Below are 19,904 nucleotides of genomic sequence, written 5' to 3' on the forward strand. Positions count from 1 at the left end.
CACATCCATCTGGACTTGTTCAGCCCTAAAACAGACTAGATTTCTCTCACTGAGCAAGAAAAAAAAAGTAATGAACAGCAGCAAATAAGCAAATAAACTAAATATCCATGAATAGCAATAATACATTGTATAGAGTATTAAGTAAATTTGTATTGCTGCTATTTACTGCAAAGAGATATGAGCATTTTGTTTATGTGAATGTTGATTAAATAATGGCATAATACTGCTTTTCCCCCATGTCTACTTCATAATATTAATAATAATATTCATAATATTACTAATTGTATCCAGTAACAGATTATCAAAACTGTACAATTACTTATTTTGTAATGAGATACATTGAACATTAAGCCAAATTGAGCCAAACAGTCCTATTGTATCATGTGGCCCCTTGGAAAAATTAATTGCCCACTCCTTGTTTATCACAAAACTACATGTCATATTGTATTGTACGCAATAATATCCTCAACATTTCTGAATAGAGCGAACAGTATTATACCCTGAAATATGGTGCCATATCACCCACCCATAATTATCACATCAGGGTACTACTTTTTTTTTTTTTTTTTTTTTTTTTACTGTTTTTAACAAAAGGAAAATTCACACTGTTCCCATTATATATCTACTAGAGACTAGAGATTATATCTGTTCAATATCATTTATTTTACTTGAATTCTGCATATACAGAGATATTTGGAGTGCATTATTATTATCATGATATTCTGGATCATTGACTTTTGTTACAAATCTGATAAAATTCTTGTATTTTTTTAATATCTCAGTTATGGGTGTACCATATCATATCATATGCAATAATAAAATTAAATGTTCAATTTGTTGCAGTACTGTATTCTTTTTTTCTTTCTATTGTCATATTGGCGAGAGTATCGTTAGCGTGAAAATACCATGAAATATCGTGATAATATTTGAGGGCCATATCGCCCACCCCTAATACACACCATGATTCATTCCTGTCAGTTGATTCCTTCTGGGTGCAACTATTTTTTGATAAAGAGTCAACAAACTGCTATCCTATGATTTTTGGCATGTCAGTGTAAATTTCTACAGCATTAAGAATGAAATTACAATTCTTACCAATGAAAACAATTCTTGCTACTATACAGTTTGTTCCATCCACTAGATGTTACATACTGAAGTACCAGTGTGACACTTTTATAGATCACTGTAAAAACTAAGCTGTGGATCGATCAGATTTCATGTCCTACTCACATCCTGCTGTTTCCTATGCTCACAGCTCAGAGAGCAGATTGTTCCTGACAAACTCAAATATCCTAAGATTTCCACTGCGTCCACCACACTGCATGCAAACGATGCACATTACTGCCAGATCAGTGACTGCTGCCATTAATCTCAGCAGCTTCTATTATACTTCTCACAAGCTAATTACAGTGTTTTGCATCACTGAGCATCTAACTATCTCTGCACGCAGATCACTGATACACTGCTGCACTCACTCATGCTCTGAGATTGATTCATCTGAATGGTATGAAAATTGCCTGTGTTCTCCTTTCGGAAGGTGATGAGAAACTGGTGGGAGGCGGCTTAAGAGAGGATTACTCACTGGTTTCCAAACTGAACAGTGTGCAGTATTACAGTAATAACTATAAGCAGCATTAGCAGTAAATTATGTACCAATGATGATTAAAACATATATAAGAATGCTGTCTTCTCTCTGTAATGCACTCAAAAATAAGACTTGTATTTTACAAATTATTCCTTAGCGGTACAAAAAAAAGAGTTTGAGCCAAGCCATTTAAACTTGTTTAAGCTGATGCAGGTGGTCAGTGAGTTGTTCGTACTATGATTGATTTTTATATTAAATGAATTACTAAATAATAAAAGCCTCGCAAGTGTTATGAAGCTGTGTGCCATGTCTAAAGTGCTTTCCACTTTGCCTGTAAGAGGTTTAGAACTTGGCCAGTAAAGTACTGGGTGACTAAGGCATATTTTGGTGCAATAACTTGGCATCCAGCACAAGAAACAATTTATTAATGTCACTATGTTATTAAATGGAATATCATAAAAATGATCAGGAGCATAGCTTGCACCGTCACACAGTGACCACTTGATGGCATTATTTTACTACTTTTGCGGTCACATTTACAGTGTGGGATGAACACTAATATTTAAAAAATACATTACAGACTTAAAGAGATGCAGTATCAGTCAAATGTCAGTGGAAATGTTAAATTTAAGCAATAATAAACGAGAGGGAGTGCTATAGCGTAATATTGGCACAATATTGGCAAACTGAGTGCCATAGGTCAGCATAGCAGTGCTAATATAACACATTTTAGCATTATACCACAGTTGCATTATCACTGATTATTGAAAGACTTTGAGTTAAAGAGGATGAGAAAATACGATGTTGGGTTATAAACACTCTGCGAGTTAAAACAGTCTCACTGCTGCTCTGTGTAGCTGCGCTGTTTGGCTTGTAAGCGCTGCATCATTGCTGCATCATTGGTTACATGTATGTGGTGCAGTAATACATGGAGAGCTTCGGTTACAGTGCATTACTGGCTGATAAGGACACTCATAAAACACCTCTCAGCCAAACAAATCAAGGTTTGGAACTAACTGTGGTATAATTGGTGATATGAGGTGTTTAAAAACTCCAACAGCACTGCTGTGTCTGATCCTCTCGTACCAGCACAACACACACTAAAACACCACCACCATATCCGTGTCACTGCATTGCTGAGAATAACGACCCACCACCTAAATAATAGCTGCTCTGTGGCGGTCTATCCTGTGGGGTCCTGACCACTGAAGAACAGGGTAAAAGGAGGATTATAATAAAGTATGCAGAGAAACAGATACAGGACTACAGACTGTAATTATAGAACTACAAAGTGCTCCTATACACTCAGTGGAGTTATAAATATGTAGAAGCAAGGAGGTGGTCTTAACCTTGTGACTTGAGTGTGAATTTCTTTTTTTTTATTTTTACGAAAAAACTAATTTAAAGTGTTAAACAAATCAAAATACTCTGTGGAGCATTTAGGTGCTCTTGTGTTGGGTGCTGTTAACTTGTAAACTTATTCTTAGATGTAACTCTTGGTTTACCTTTCCTGGGGCACTCCTGATGAGAGCCAGTTTCATCATAATAACATTTTTGCCATTGCACTCATACTGATTGAGCTTCATTTCTTAAAGTATTTTTTTCTTTACTTAGTTGAGCAGTTCATAACATAATATAGATTACAACATTACTCAAATAGAGCTATTCACTGTATACCAACTCATCCACAACTTCACAACACAACTGATGTTCTTTAAGAGGTCAAGGCTTCCAATAATTAACTCTTGACGAGTCACAGCTGTTAACTGAAAGCCATTCCAGTTGACAACCTCATAAAGCGGGCTGAGAAAATGGCAAGATCTGCGAAGCTGCTTTGAAAAATCTAAAATCTAAAATATTTCCTGGTTTGTAAAAACACTTTTTGTTTCCTAGATAATTCCATATGTTTTTCTTCATAGTTTGGATGACTTTAGTATTAATGTACAATGCAGGAAATTAAAAACAAAGGTAAAACTAATTTTGACTGGTTACTGTATGTAGCTGTATCTCAACTGATAATGGATATAATAACTAGGTAATCATAAATAACATAAGTAACTGGCTGATGAGTTGATCTCAGATCAGACACAAACCTTGTGCGTCACGAATGTAGCTCTTTTCTCTTGTTTTGCCTTCATCTCCGCCAACAGGCCACACCCCATTACTTGGATGCCATATCTCCGGCCCCCCTGAGGACTTCCATCTGAGGGCTCTGAGTCCACAGAGTCTGGAGTCTTCAGCTCCTCAGAGCGGTCAGAGCTGCTGCTGCGCTCTGTGGGCAGAGACTGGGACTTGGCTTTAGCCTCGGCTGCAGGACTTCGTACAGAGGTCTTGGGGGACGAGGGCTCCTCTATGGCCAGAGGGGCAGCCTGGGTGGAGGCCTTGTCTTTCTCCTTCTCCTTCTCTTTTTCCTTCTCCTTCTCTTTCTCCCTCTCCTTCTCCTTTTCCTTCTCCTTGTCAGATTTGCTGGAGCGGGACTTGATGAGGTTGAGGAAGCCTCCCTTTCGCGAGTCGCGTTTCTTCTCACCATCCTGAGAGTCGGAGCTCTTCAGGGAGGGACGCCTGAGAAAGAAAAAGAGAAAGAAAGGGAATCAGAGCATAGCATCCATGGGGTTTGTGTATTTAACTGCCCACCCCTGATAATTCTTGCAGAAATAACAGCCTCTAAACGCTTCCTAAAGCTTCCACTTTCCTATAGCTTTCAACAGCCCGCTTTACATCACACACCAGATTTTTAATAATATTCATGTCTGGGGACTGATTCAAGAACCGCATGAATGCTTTAGTAGATTTTAAGCAGTGTTTAGTGTTTAGGGTCGTTGTCTTGTTGAAGTATCCAGCCCCGGCGCAATTTCAACTTTCTCACTGATTCTTAAACATTGTTCTCAAGGATCTGCTGATATTGACTAAAATCCATGTGACTCTCAACTTTAACAAGATTCCCAGTACCTGCACAGCATGATGAACCACCACCAAATTATACTGTGGGGAGCAGTAAAGTGTTTGTCTTGGAATGCTGTGTTCTTTTTCCTTCATGCATACCGCCCTCCAAATAACTCAATTTTAGTCTCATCATTCCACAGCACCTTATTCCAAAATGAAGCTGGCTTGTCCAAATGTGCTTTAGCTTTAGCATACCTCAAGCGACTCTGTTTGTGGCGTGTGCTCAGAAAAGGCTTCTTCTGCATTACTCTCCCATACAGACTCTCCTTGTGTAAAGTGCACTGAATAGTTGAACAATGCACAGTGACTCCATCTGCAGCAAGATGATGATGTAGATCTTTGAGGCTGGTCTGACTGTCCTGCACCATCCTGAGATTTTCTTGTTCTGCCACTTTGGGTCTTAACTAGAACTGTGCCTGTGGTCTTCCATTTCCTTACTATGTTCCTCACAGTGGAAACTGACAGCTGAAATATTTGAGATGTTGAGCTTTTTGTATTCTTCCCCTAAACCATGATGCTGAACAATCTTTGTTTTCAGGTCATTTGAGAGTTGTGTTTTGAGGCTCCCATGTTGTCACTCTTCAGATAAGATGCAAAGAGGAGAAAAAACTGCAATTGGCACCACCTGTGTGTGTCGGTCAAGGGTCAGTAAGTTTACCAAACTAATTTTGTGTTACAATAATTAGTGCTAAAGGTATTTAAATAAAAAAAACGACAAGGGTTCCCAAATTTATGCACCTGTCTAATTTTGCTTGTAAAGAATTATTGCACACTTTTTGTAAAACCTACGAACTTTATTTCACTTCTCAAATATATCTGTGTTGATCTGCTATATGATATGAACTTGATTTTTTGGCTGAATACTACCAATTATAAATGGATACAAATTTATAATTAATCAAACAATGACTATATATTTAATTCACTGTGCCAGGTAACTAACTACATGATGGTATTCTAAACTTCACAACTCAAGAACATGTCTGTATGTAATGTAATGTATGTAATATATGTAATGTAAAGACAAAATATCAAACTCACTTGTCAATTTTGGTGACTTTCTTGGAGAAGAACTCATCCACTCCCTCATCTACTCTTCCCATAAGGCCGTTCTGCTCTCCGTCTTGAGAAGGTGCGCTGCTGATCTGCTGTAAAAGCACATAATAGAACGCAATCACTATATTTTGAACATCTTTGTGATTCTAGTTTACTTTCATTAGTCTGTGGGTATTAAAGAAAGGGGAGGACAAACAAAAGTTTCAGACTACAGCACTACAGCACATTTTAGTGCTACACAGGATCAACAGCTTACACTACAGTACACAGACACTGTGATTAATGAAGAAGACACTTACAGGGACTCTACTGGAGTTGGTCTTCTTGTTCCTCTTGGGTCGTAATTTGGTGTAATGTTGGAGTTTCTTGGCCTCCTCAGACGGCAGCTCAACCATGCCCCCAGACGTCTTCTTCTCCAACTTAGAAGGAGGGGTAGGATCCTCCAAATGAATGGGTACATCCTCCAGAGCCTTATCCAAGTCAAACTCCATCTCTGAGATATCACAAATCAATTACATATATTATGTATGTATCATAAACATTATGGATCAAAAAAATATCCCATTGAAAAATGAGAGGCACGAAATAGGGATGCATTAAATATTTGGCAACCGAAAAGACTTCCTTTTAATGCATTCCTAATGAAATGGGAGAAAAAAAAATCTGCATAAATAGCATTTCAGCGATTTAATGAAATATCAGAACAAAATAGGAAATGGTTCTCTTTCCAACCCCAACCCCCTCCACCGATTCACCTGTCATTCAGCACACACAGTCCTGCAAACCAAATTCCAAGCATTCTAAAATAAGAAAGAAAAGAAAAGCATGCACGGTTATCTCACTCACCAAAAGCTCTGGAGACAGGTCTCAGCATCCTGCTGTGAATGCTCTTCCTTTTAGACTTCGGGGTCATCTAAAAAACAACAATCAAAACATTAATCATCACTGCTAATAATTCATACTTACTGCACTTCTGAGATTCTCTAAAACAAACCTCCTGGAATATTCTTAGAAATAAAGAAAGAGGATTTCATGACCTTCCAAGGTTTAAACATCTTCTCACTGTCAATCATTCTAATTAGTTTGCTACACTGTAATCATGTGACCAATTCTAATAGAGGTCATTTCAATATAAGTCCTTGCTGACTCTTTCTCACCAATTCACTTAAAGAACCAGTTCTTAGACTCTTAACAAGTAGCATGTAGTTACATCCCACATATAGTAATTTGCAGTGACCTCAGAGAAGTCAGTGTGTATCATCAGTATGTTGGCTGTGTTTCATCATGTTTGATTAGCTGTTTTAATTATGGGTTATTCTTATAGTTCTGTAGAGAATACTACACTAAAAATGTATTGCATTGTAACAATGAGTAGTGCAGATCAGTACTCCTTTTATTTAAATGATCTAGCACAAGATGAATACAGCGTACTGCATCTGATAAACGCAACCGTTTTCAAACAATGTTCTGCCAAGTCTTATTATTGATTTTTTTTTTTTTTGCCATAACACTCAGCACTGGCCAGTATGATTATGGCAGGATGATATGAATTATTATGGTCTGATATTGAGCGCCAGATGATTAGGACATTCTATTTCTAAACTTGCACAGACATTTAATGTTTCTAAATCCACAGTGAGTGTTATATCTGCACAGGGGATATGTCATAGAAGGCATTACCACCCACATTGGACAGCAGCACAATAGGTGTGAATGATCGTGACCAGCAATGTCTGGCGGGTATGTGGAATAAGAACAGACAAGCGACTCTGGCAGGAATTACATCCACAACACATGCAGAATTCCCCACATGCGTATCTATATTTAATTCAATGAGACATGGTGTTTCCTCTGGACTCACTAAAACCAGCCCACACATTTTTTTCTAACTGTCGATAATACACCATCACATATTTTTCGTTCTAAATTATTTTCCATGTTTTAGGTGAGAATGGGATATACCATATTTTTCACACTATAAGGTGCACTGCATTATAGGGCGCATTTTAAGAAACACTAAAAGAAACATTTATTTCAGCAGGTTTCTCCGCTGGGTGATGGTGGGGGCTTAGCTAACTAAGGTAAGTGAAGCTAAGCTAATTAAACAAAACTGTGATAAACAGGCTTCCATTTAAAGTTTCCATTTAATGTTGTATGTTAATCTACACAGACTTCTCTCCTGCATACCTGTCAAGTCTCCCGTTTTGGCCGGGAAACTACCGTATTTTACTCCTCTTTCCCGCCGTCCTCCCGTATTAGTATTTTCCCGTAAATTTCCCGTATTTTATTGAAATAAAAAAATATATATTATTGAGGATACAGGGCACTGACCGCGCTGTGTCTCTTAACCAATCGTGGAGCCGGTTCAAGGAGAAAGTCCCGCCTTTCAGGAGAAACAGCCAATCAGCTTGCAAGGAGGGTCAGTGTGGGGAAGCCCCGCCCTCCTCGCTGTGAGTTCAGGCAGCTAGTCGGAGCTGCTGATGTTAAAACATACATGCAGCGATTTTTCTAAAAGAAAGGTAACGGTAGTCTAATCATGGAAACTGTGATGAGATTTTTCTGATAGCTGCTTAAAAATACTCCGAAATAAAACACACAGATTAAACCTTTTAAAATAAAAAAAATTACAGCTTGTGACTCAGTTTAACTAGAAATGTGGAGAGGACCGAAATTAACGGAACTGATCAGGGGTGGAGTGATCAAAAGGAAGAAGTATTAATTAAAAATTATTGTGCAGGCCCCTTAGGACTAATTTTTACTGATGGAATATATCTGGTCCATGTCCTTTTAGTAAAAGCTCATAATACCATTTTTAGGTCACCAACAGTCATTTTGCAGAATTTGTGCACTCTTTGTTCAATTTTAAATCCATTAAATAAATAAAAAATATATCATATAAAAGAGTGCATTTATTACAAAAAAGACATGAAATCTTAAATAAAAAAAAAGATATAGAAAAGGGTTTTTAATTTGGCTGTATTAAAAGAATGACATATGTAGGAATGTCCACATGTTCAGATTCTGATAATCTAATTGTAGTGTGTAAGTGGTTCACATGTGGTTATTTTAGATTTTTTGTAAACCTGTTTTAAAATGTAAGAGATACTGAACCTTCGTTGGGCTGGTGGGACGGCTTTAAGCGGACAGAGGAAAATATCCCTTATTTTTAAATCTAAAACTTGACAGGTATGCTCTCCTGAAAACTGTTTATTTGGGTGAGTAATGCACTTCTGTTTATTTACAGTAAACTTAGATTAGACCAAATTATCCAGCGCTAAGAATGGAGCATTAGCATTTGCGGCTAATGCCACCTGACAGAGATACATTGGGGAACCATGAGTGTTCTGGTAAGCCAGGGTGATATTAGCTAGCGGTTCATCCCACGTAGCTTGTTTTAATACGGTAAACACACAGACTACAGTTCAATATACTAACCTCTGAACAGTGAAAGAGCTATCGTGGTTAGCGGGTAATGCTAATACTTCTCTGGCAGTGCTAGCTGGGGTTAGGAACAGACTACAGGCCAATAATACTCACCTCTAAATGGGGAAATAGCGTTTAGCAGCTAATGCTAATACTACTCCAGCCCTGGTGCTGGAGAATTAAACTGAAACTCCTGTATTATGCTGCACTTCAGCAGAGTGGCTTTACTGCTCCTTACAACCTGACCAGTCGAATTCATACATAAGGTGCACAGGATTATAAAGCGCACTGATTATTTTGGGGGAAAATTAAAGGATTTAAAGTGCACCTTAAAGTGCAAAAAAAAAAAAAAAAAAAAAATTGTAGATTAGTAGATAGATTAATGTCTACTACATTTCACAATAAAAAGTTTTAACTTTGGGGCAGCAAGGAAATGGAAGATCTTACACAGTGCTTATATAAATGTTGGTGGGCTGAAGTGTGAACCTAGACAATGCTCCAGTCAGTCTTCTCTTCTTCTCACACACACACACACACACACACACACACTCCAATTAAAGATAGCATAAGAGCTTTGCCTCAGGACCCCTGCTATCTCTTATATCGACATTTAGAGCAGAAAACTGCCTCGGTGGGCCAGAAGATGTGAAGTAAAATCTCATATTTTTCAGAGCTTAGACTCACACTGAGCTCCATGATCACCACACATCAAGCAGACAGATACTGAGAGGGAGGAAGTGGGACAGAGGTGGAGGGAGAGAGAGAGAGAGAGAGACTGAGAGAGAGAGAGAAAGTAATAGTGAGAGAGATGTGACTGTGTGCCATAGTGAGAGTAATGGGGGGGTGGGTGAACAACAGAGCTCTTTGTCTGAGTGTTTATGCATTGGGAAGCTGAGAGAGTGAACATGAAAGAATGAAGAATAGAAGAAGAGATAGAGAGATAGCGAGAGGGAGAAGAGAGAGAGAGAGGGACACAGGGTAATACTGCCTGTACTTACACTGGTGCAGCACAGAGTCTCCATGAAGCAAATTACAAGAAGAAAAAAAGAGAAGAGAGCAGGGGAAAGGAAGAAGAAAGGGCAGAAAGAGAAGAAAGGTAAGAAGCACAGCGGTCCCAGAAATGAGAGAAAGAGTGAGAGAAAGAGAGAAAAGAAACACAAAAGCAGAAAGACAGAGCGAGAGAGAGAGAGAGAGAGAGAGCAGGTCATGCACACCGGCTGAATGAGGAGGTCATTGAAAACGAAGCGTTCCTTTTCAATGACTTGCAGTAACACGTACAGCAGTTCATGAACTCAAACAGACAAAGAAACAGTTCGCACTGAGATACCAGCAGCTCACAGACTATAGGACTATACAAGCTATACACACATTTATTTTACAATGAACTGCTCATACAATACACATACTATCACACATTCTCAGACTCGCTGACACTCACAGCATCTCCACTAATGAATAGCAGCCATCGCTTATAGACTGCTGCACAACAAGCGCAGCATTGTACCCAACAGCTTCCATCCAGAGCTCTTAAATAACAGAGACATGACGTCTAGTTAAACACTAAACCTGCTGAAAGAGAGAGAGAGAGCAGCCCTGACCCTACATGACTGATACAAAACCCCCCAAAGGTTTAATCCTCCACACACCTGCAGCCTGAAACCCAGCTCTGATAACACACTTCACTGTAAACTTCACCATAACGTGACACTCAAATCAAATCAAAATGCTTTTTTTCTCACAAAATAATACAGTATACACCACATTTTATTTGGGATTACATGTACAGTAAATTTACATTTCTTCATACTACATTATTTTCTTCCCCCTCTGTTTTTAACAAAGCTCTGTTTGCATACAGCTCTGGAAACAATTAAGAGAGCATTCCAGTTTCTGAATTAGTTTCTCTGATTTCGCTATTTATAGGTGTACAGTATGATTGAGTAAACTAAGCATTGTTGTTTTATTCTATAAACTATGAACAAAATTTCTCCCAAATTCCAATTATTTAGAGCATTTATTTACAGAAAATCAGAAATGCCATAAAAGAGCTTTCAGACCTCAAATAATGCAAAGAAAACAAGTTCATATTCGAAAAGATTTAAGTTTTGAGTTCAGAAATCAAAATTTGTTGGAATAACCCTGGTTTTTAATCACAGTTCTCATGCATCCTGGCATGTTCTCCTCCACCAGTCTTACACACTCCTTTTGGATAACTTTATTCCACTCCTGGTGCAAACATTTAAGCAGTTCAGCTTGGTTTGATGGTTTGATCATCCATCCTTCTCTTGATTATATTCCTGAGGTTTTCAATTTGGCAAAACTCATCATTTCTAAGTGGTCACTTATTTTCTTTCCAGAGCTGTATATTGGTTTATTTGTTTGTTTGAGGCATATAATGTAATAATGAAAACAATTTATGTTCTTCTAAAGCCACTAAAATATACACCTCTACGAACGGTTTGAGATGGCACTTTGGGCTAAAATAAGAACTCAAACCACGAATTCAAAATAAATAAATAAACGAATAAAAACTTTTTAACAGGTGTCAAATGGACTTGAAGTGTAGTGATGACAAGTACAAACTTTTGTCGAATAGCCCCCCTCTGTTTACACTAGGGTTGCAACGGTATGAGATTTCCCACGGCATGATAACCGTCTCAGAAAATACCGCGGTATCACGGTTATCACGGTATCACAGTTTGTTACATATATTATTAAACTGACCCTTAAAGAAATTACAACAAAGGTTTTTTTTGTTAAATTAACTATTTATTGTAGAAACCTGGAACAATTATATAGATAATGTCTCCTTAAAGAAAAATAAGCTGTACACCATTAGGTGAAGGAAACCGGGTTTTTCCACTACTCTTAAGGGCATTAAGAGTGTATATAAAAAAAATATATATATAAATATATACACACATACACACACACACATTACACACATTACATGTCCTCTAAGAAGTAAATATCTGTATTTAAAATATTCAGTACAATTATTTAAGTTTAAATTATTTAAATATTATTTAAAATATTTAATAAACTGAGCCTGGGTCAGTGTCTGATCAACAACTGTTGTAAACGTCCGTTTTACTGCCAAGTTGGTATATAACCAGATGCTGCAGAAAGAGGGGATTTATTTCTGACATGATCCTCACAATAGAGATTTCTATTTTAAGGCTTTCACAGCGAGTCTGGTTTTAACATATGAAAAACAGGCACGTCAGAATTTGAAAATGAACGCATGTAAATGAATGGCGTCTTTCACATCCAGTCCGGCCAGGACCTTTACACGGACACGTGAATCCATCGTAGCACGCACTATACGCCTGTACCTGCGTGCTCAAATTTCTCAGCGCTCTCAGCGCTTTTGCGGGCGCTTACCGCATGGGTTGTGCACGACTACAAAGAGGTTTTATTTAGGTTCAGATTAAAATTATAAACTAAACACATACTTTGCGCTGCGCAGCGGGGTGGTGTTCTCGGAGATGGGAGAACAGGTTTGACGTATGTCCACCTTTAGCTGTGACTTTACGGCCACATTGATTATAAATCGGATAACCATCCTTGGGTGCGTTGGGCGGGTCTCTGAAATAGTCCCACACTGCTGATTTTAGTTTAGCCTTTTTTAGGCGGACGGAGATTTGTTTAGTCTGATGCACTTTCTGTTGTTCTCACCGCTGTGTGCTGAGCAGCTGAAGCGGAGCAGAGTTGCGCATGCGCGGGTGAGTTTCTCCGCTGGCTTGCGTTTTACCGGTAATAAGCAAACACACACGGTATGATAACCGTGCATTTTGATACCATGGTATACCGTGAAACCGGTTACCGCTGCAACCCTAGTATACACCCAGCATTCTGAAAACACAGCACTTTTAGCCTATGCTCCCAACAGGCTTAGATAGCTGTACATTCTGAAGAAACACAAATATTATAGAGATATTGTCAGCAACAGCTGGAATTTAGGAGTTAATTTTGCAATCTGTTCCACTATCCTACCTATTTGTTTGTGCTTGACAGATACATGATTGTGACTTGTAATTTTAAGATGGCAGCACCCAGAAAACTACCTCTGTAGATCTGCTGTAGTTCTCGTGGGCTGCAGGTGGAGACTATCCGACTTTCCACCTAATTGTTACGCACGAAAAAAACATAAATATATCTATAAGGAATATGACAAAAAAGTAACACAGTAACTTGGATAAGTAACTTCAATCTGATTACTGGATTGGAAATAGTAACGTGTTAGATTACAAGTAACTGAAAAAAGTGAAAAACTTCATAGAGAAAACGTGGACTGCGTCTCTCTTTACGTGGTACGTTGTAGTGGGGTGTGCAGCTGACATCTAAATTGGCAGTTTGGCAAGTTGCCTTTTCAGATATTGAGTCAATTTCAAAATTAAAATTAATGTACATGTGCACTGTACAGTACATACTGTGAGTGCAGTGTATGTAGAGTAATAAATAATATGTACAGTATCCATGTGCATAAGAACTGTGAAGTACTAGACTGTGCAAATATGAAGAGTTGCAATATAGAGTTGGAATATAAAATACAGAATAGGGCAGTCTGTGCAGTGATCCAGTTAAAGTAAGAGTTCAGCAGGGTCACAGCCTGAGGGAAGAAGCTCTGCATACTGCTGCATGACGCAGGTCTCAGATTTCAGCACATCTTTAGATCTCAATCACAGATCTCATTCTGCAATAAAAGACTAAATGCTGAAATAAAAAAATGATATTGAAGAAGTAGTAAGCAAACATGTTGAGTTAAAACACTGGCAGCTCTTGTCAGCAGTGCTTCAGCCAGTACGTTCCTATTTGGACTGTGCAGCGTGTCACAGTATATGTGTTTGTTTTGGCCTCTGACTCCTCCTGTACACAACAGCCAGTGAGCCGTGCTGCAGCATGGAAGCTAGCAAGCAGGCTGTTTCAAACCTTGACCTTAGATGCTACACAGCCTAAACAGCTTCGGCATGTCTTAAAAAAGCTCAGTGACCAAAGAAAGAATAAAACAACAGTAAATATTGGCAGGCAATTACAAAGTTTCTCTGCGTCTCCTACCAGCAGCACCTGCCCAGTCTTCACTGGCTTTGCTTGACAGCAGTGAGGGCACTTTATAACTGAGATCTAGATCAGGCTGTAACAAGATGGTAGACATTACTGAGCTTGTCTTGAAATGGATTGTGTAGATTCAGCCTCCTCAATTTGGCAACCCAAGTGAGCTTCTCTTCTCGCTAGGGATGGATGGGGCAAACAACTCTGTGGTATTTTAAAATTGGACTGCTGTAGTTATTTCACACGCTCACTGGCATTTTTCATTTCTGAATGCTCCTTTAATATAATTTATTTAATATATATTTAATATATAAGACCAGGTTCAAATATGAAAGATTTTAGAGAACTAATGTTGTAATGGTATAAGGAACACACAAGCTACTATTCAAAACTAAAATATTAATATTTACATAAAAAACTGCAACATTAAATGTATTAATAAAAAAGTTTACTCTGAATGTAGCTGAATGTAACTGCTGCTGCATTTAAGGTGGAATGAAAAACTCACTAAACACAGATATATAATTTACTATAAATGAGATGCAGCTTGTTTAAACACTCCAGCAGGCTCTTGAAACACTGGGTGACTTGTGACTCACTGTAGAGCCAACTAATCAATTATTAAAATAGCTGCCAAACTATTTTAATAATTATTATAGTCTATTTAATTGATTACTTGTAGTCCTAGTAAAATAAACTAAATTGAAATGGTTTGTTTGGCTAGTTAGCTACAGTATATCTTGACCCTACAAACCAGAAGTGCACAACTTTAGTCTTAGAGGGTCAGTCACCAGCAAAGATCGGCACTAGTCACAGACCTTTAACTCACAGGCTAAGATTTTGCAAAGACTGGGGATCTTGCAGGATCACTATTTACAAGACTGCACCTAGATTCTTTCTAAGATTACTTCCCATCATGCTTCTGGTGGAGTTAACATACAATACATATTAAGTTACAAATAATGTGTTTATCAATACAGTAATTTATCATAGACACAACTTTTGTCCCCATCAACAGTTTATTTTTCTGCCACATTGTAAGTTCTTGATATTTTTTAAAAGAATACATTTTGTATAAAACTCTGCCTAGGAGTTGTTTCCCTCCTTTTCTTGCTACAACCTTGTATAGCAAAGAATCACAGATTTACTGCTGTACATCTGTCTTTGTTTTAGAAAGAATTAATGCAATAAAGAACATTATTCTTGTAAAATGTCTATTTATTAAACTTGTTTGTATTAAACATAACACTGCACAAATAAAAAACTGTGTAAATAAAATAACTTTAAATATCATGACTTAAAGTGCTACCTGTGTTTAAAATACTGTACTTATTAAAGTAAGAATCATATAAGGCATATTAACTGCAAAATGTGTTCTTTTTCAAATCGTTTGTGAACAGTCACATAAAAAAGTCTTGCCTTGCGGCTTCCCGTAGCTCTCCTATTGGCTGTTGACAATGTTCTCGACAATACGACCTTAAATTGTAACCACCTTACACTGAGCGACCTCGACTCGACTGCAGATCCACTCTAGCAAGACTGTTGTGATTCAACAAATCAGTTCATTACCAGGTGAAGCGAGTGTTGGGCAGGATACTGGCCTGCCAGGTCTGGAATTTTGCACCTTTCATTTAAACAAAACAGGCTGCTGCACACACATTGAGTTTTAACCTTGTGAAAAATATTATATCATAAATTTACTTCTGCTTTAATATCAGAAGATTCCTAGCTAATAAACTTAAAAAAAAAATGTCTTAGCCTGTTAAATTGTCCTAAATCATATTTAGAAATATGACATTCATCATTTTATAAGAATATTTAACTTATTTCAAACATATTTTTCCTTGTTTTACACAATGTCACATACTGAAAGGGTGTTGTTCCATTAGCAAATAGATTTTGCCTTTTCCTGAACTAAGCAATATGATCTGCCCATGCAGATAATAAGACACTTTTAGTAGATCAGTAAATCATTTAACACAAGTACAAGGAAATTAAAGTTATTAATTCTAATAATATTATTTTATTCATTTAAAAAAATGAGGTGGACTTAATTTTTTTAAGATATCATTGCAGTCTGTAAGTTTTAATTGTACTCAACTCAACATTAACAAATGCCACCAGAGACAACAGAATCCCATGATGATGGCAAAAATGTCAAAAACAATAAAATGTAAAAAAAATAATACAAATCCACGCTATGTACTCAGAGAGTGATCAGCCATTACAATGTGATCAACTAATCCAGATAAATCATGCGCAACAAGAACCAAGCCACTTCTAGCACTACAAAAAAGTCCAAAATCATCTTTACCAGCACGTCATCAGCTCAGTTCTTCTTTCCACCAACAAAAATAAATATATATAAGTAGAAGCTCACCATGCAGGTCTCCAGGTCATCCAGCCTTTCGGCCTCCAGCAGCTCCATATTGCCCCGTTTGGGGGCTCTCGCCTCGGGAACGTCCAGATCCAAAGACTCCTGCTGCACCAGGGGGCGCCCTTTGCTCACCAGATGCTCAGCCTGGGGGCATTACACAAGTTATCAACTCAATTATACTCGATTATTCAATACTACACAACAGGGCTGAAGAATAAATAGCTTTCATATCAATACTGTGATATGAGTAAGTGTTATTAACACCACAAGAGACTGCGATAGTATTTCAAACTGAGAATAATATCAGAAGCACAGTACTGCTACAGTCCAGTCAGCAAAAGCTGAGATGATGACAGCCCAGAGAGAAGCATGACTATGATTCATCATGTTACTTACTGCTCTAGGGAATAGCATAGAACTGCTTTCATACTTGCAATCGTGACAGTGTGAATAATAGAGCAGCAAAGATTAGAAGTTAATTCAGTCAAATGATATGTTGATTATTAAAAAAGAGAATGAGCCTGATTAAGCAACCATTCTTAAAAAGACATTTCTTTTTAAAATACAATTTTCACAAAGATTATGACATAGAGCAATGTTTTAATAAAGATTTGTTACATTTATGAGGAAGAGTGTAGCTATGAACAATTCTACCATGTTTGCCTATTGATATTGTAATACAAACATTTATCATTGATACCACAAGTGGCTGTTCTCATTCATATACAAGAAAGCACTTAAAATGATGAGTTTCATTGATTTTACCAAATTAAAAACCTCTGGTATATAATCAAGAGTAAGATGGATGATCACAAACCAATCAACCAAACTGAACTGCTTGAATTTTTGCACCAGGAGTGGCATAATGTTACTCAAAAGCAGTGTGTAAGACTGGTGGAGGAGAACATGCCAAGATGCATGAAAACTGTGATTAAAAACAGGGTTATTCCACCAAATATTGATTTCTGAACTCTTAAAACTTTATGAATATGAACTTGTTTTCTTTGCATTATTTGAGGTCTGAAAGCTCTGCATCTTTTTTGTTATTTCAGCCATTTTTTTCATTTTTTGCAAATAAATGCTCTGAATGATGATATTTTTATTTGGAATTTGGGAGAAATGTTGTTCGTAGTTTCTAGAATAAAACAACAATGTTATTTAACTCAAACATATACCTATAACTAGCAAAATCAGGAAAACAGATTCAGAAACTGAAGTGGTCTTTTATTTTTTCCAGAGCTGTATATATATATATATATATATATATATATATATATATATATATATATATATATATGTGCGTGTGTATAATTTAGTATGATGCCAAATCATCTTTGGGCTTGATTACAGGCCCTTATTTACCACTTTTAGCCACTTTTTCTAACCATGCACTATTTCAACAGGACAATGCTTGTTCACACATACTGTCCCATGGCCAACTGCATCATCAGAACTTACCCCGTTGAGTAAAAGTGTGGGATACTTTTGGATGTGCTATCAACACTTCAGTATTTGAGCAGCATGGAATGATTTATTTCAGGACATCATTAGGAACAATAAATATGACCATATTAGTCTAAATCTTTAATTTAATGTTTATGCTATCCTTTATCTGCCTTTCAAATAACATTGCAATCAGACACTTCCTTTCAAAATGACCTGAACTATACTCTTTTTAATTTGACTTCCATTGTAAGTTAGGAAGGTTTTATCTCTCTACTGTAAAGTTGCTCTTTTGGATATACTCGTTTTTCATTGGACAGCGATGATATATAATATACCAGGTTACAAGAGGTCTGCTAAAACTGGTAAAATGTAAAATGACAGTACAATATCTGTCATAACATGGTTGTAGGAATGTACTTTTTTTCCTTATCTCATATGAAGAATTCTTCCATTATTATTCATAATTATTATGACTAATTTCTTGTGTCAAGTGCAGAACACTAATTGAAGCAAACTGGGTTAGTCAGGCTTGAAATTACACACTGCTGGATTCAGAGAGGGCTTTAATGTCTTTTCATGCTGAAATAAGAGGCCACGCATGAATCTGCAAGAGTGTGTAAATATTTAATTAACTGTTTTTTTTATTATTAGCATTAGGGGTTAATCCAGGACAGTTTAGAGTTCTGTGAACGAGAGAGTGTATGGATGAATAGAGAAACAGACAGTCATTGAGAGGTAAACTTAAATTACTCACCAGTGCATTCTGTGAGCTGGAAAGAGCTTCCAAAATCTCATCGACTATTCGGTCAGAGAGGAAGGAGGCCAGGCTCAGCTTTACTTCACTGAAAAGAACAGTAGAATACAATAGAATGGAAAAAATGGATTGAGGCAAGAGTGAAAGAAGCGTGTTTTTACTGCAGTATGATCAATAGAATAAAAGCACACAGCTCCGGGCTGCAGCAAGACAGAAGAGAAACAGATAAACTGAGGCTTCCATCAGTGCTCTACACACACAGCATGTCAAGTGAAGAAAAGCAGATACAGAGATGAAAAGCACACCGGTGTATTGCTGGAATAATAAACCAGCACGAGCAACATTAGACCACAGATATCAATAAATTGAGCTTTATTTCAGTATCACAGTTTTGTTACTATTCCTGGTCAGCTACTGCAGGGGGATGGTGGCTCAGACACTAAAGCACATGGCCATGATTCATCACTTTATAAGGAAGGGGGTTTCAGATTCTCTGCTCTTAGCCTTGGGCAAAGTAACATCTTGTATCATCAGCTCTTATGAGCGAGAATGCAGTTGTGCCTGTAAAACCTAGGCATGCAATAACTATTCTACAGAAGAGGATGGGTTTAGTTTTATATTTGGAAATGGGGTAGTTATAGATGGGCAGTATTACAATATTTTATTGCCACTGTCGCTACTAATGCTTTTTGTCTACAATCATGTATATTGAAATTAATATTATATACTGCAAAAATATTTTTTAAATAGTGTGATATAATAGTGTTACCATACAGCCTAGGCCTATGTGTACTGTATACTCGCAGGGTATCTGTAATAATTAGTATTTCAGTGCACAAGCATTTACTAAACATGTAGCAATTTTTGCCCATTATAAAACTAATGGCAGAAACAACTCAATATTTAATAATAGCAATGAATTAATTAGGTATTTGGACACTATTAAGAAAGTTGTTCATAACTGTTCCTCTGTCCAACATAATGAATTTAAAATGTCGCACTCAATATGTAATCAAAGTGCAGACTTTTAGCCTATTTGAGCAATATACTTTTTAAAGCATCTGTGCATCAGACAACATCAGTGCTTTACAAACACATTTCATTACAGAGGGAGTCATCAGTCATTTTTATTTTAATAGATTAATTATTAATTAGAGGGTGAGTGAAGACTAGCACATGCCTCCTCCGACACGTGTGAAGTCAGTCACCCCTTTTTTTGAGCTGGTGTTGATGAACCATTGCCTGAACAGCTAGCACGCTCGGAGGAA

General features: G+C 37.3%; 1 protein-coding gene across 2 annotated transcripts in view; it reads right to left on the bottom strand.

Annotated features, from left to right (window-relative positions):
* Window positions 1-19,904, bottom strand: part of LOC103035048 (F-actin-uncapping protein LRRC16A) — a 224,526-nt gene that overhangs the window by 23,037 nt on the left and 181,585 nt on the right. For both annotated transcript variants that reach the window (XM_049480062.1, XM_022674094.2), the window contains exons 28-33: window positions 18,637-18,724; window positions 16,440-16,580; window positions 6,431-6,497; window positions 5,884-6,077; window positions 5,570-5,676; window positions 3,679-4,147 (exon numbers count right to left, since the gene is read on the bottom strand). In XM_049480062.1, the coding sequence (XP_049336019.1) occupies window positions 3,679-4,147; window positions 5,570-5,676; window positions 5,884-6,077; window positions 6,431-6,497; window positions 16,440-16,580; window positions 18,637-18,724 (1,066 nt within the window). The remainder of the gene's footprint in view (window positions 1-3,678; window positions 4,148-5,569; window positions 5,677-5,883; window positions 6,078-6,430; window positions 6,498-16,439; window positions 16,581-18,636; window positions 18,725-19,904) is intronic.

The sequence above is a fragment of the Astyanax mexicanus genome, chromosome 6 (assembly GCF_023375975.1).
Source record: "Astyanax mexicanus isolate ESR-SI-001 chromosome 6, AstMex3_surface, whole genome shotgun sequence".
Taxonomy (NCBI): Eukaryota; Metazoa; Chordata; class Actinopteri; order Characiformes; family Acestrorhamphidae; genus Astyanax; species Astyanax mexicanus.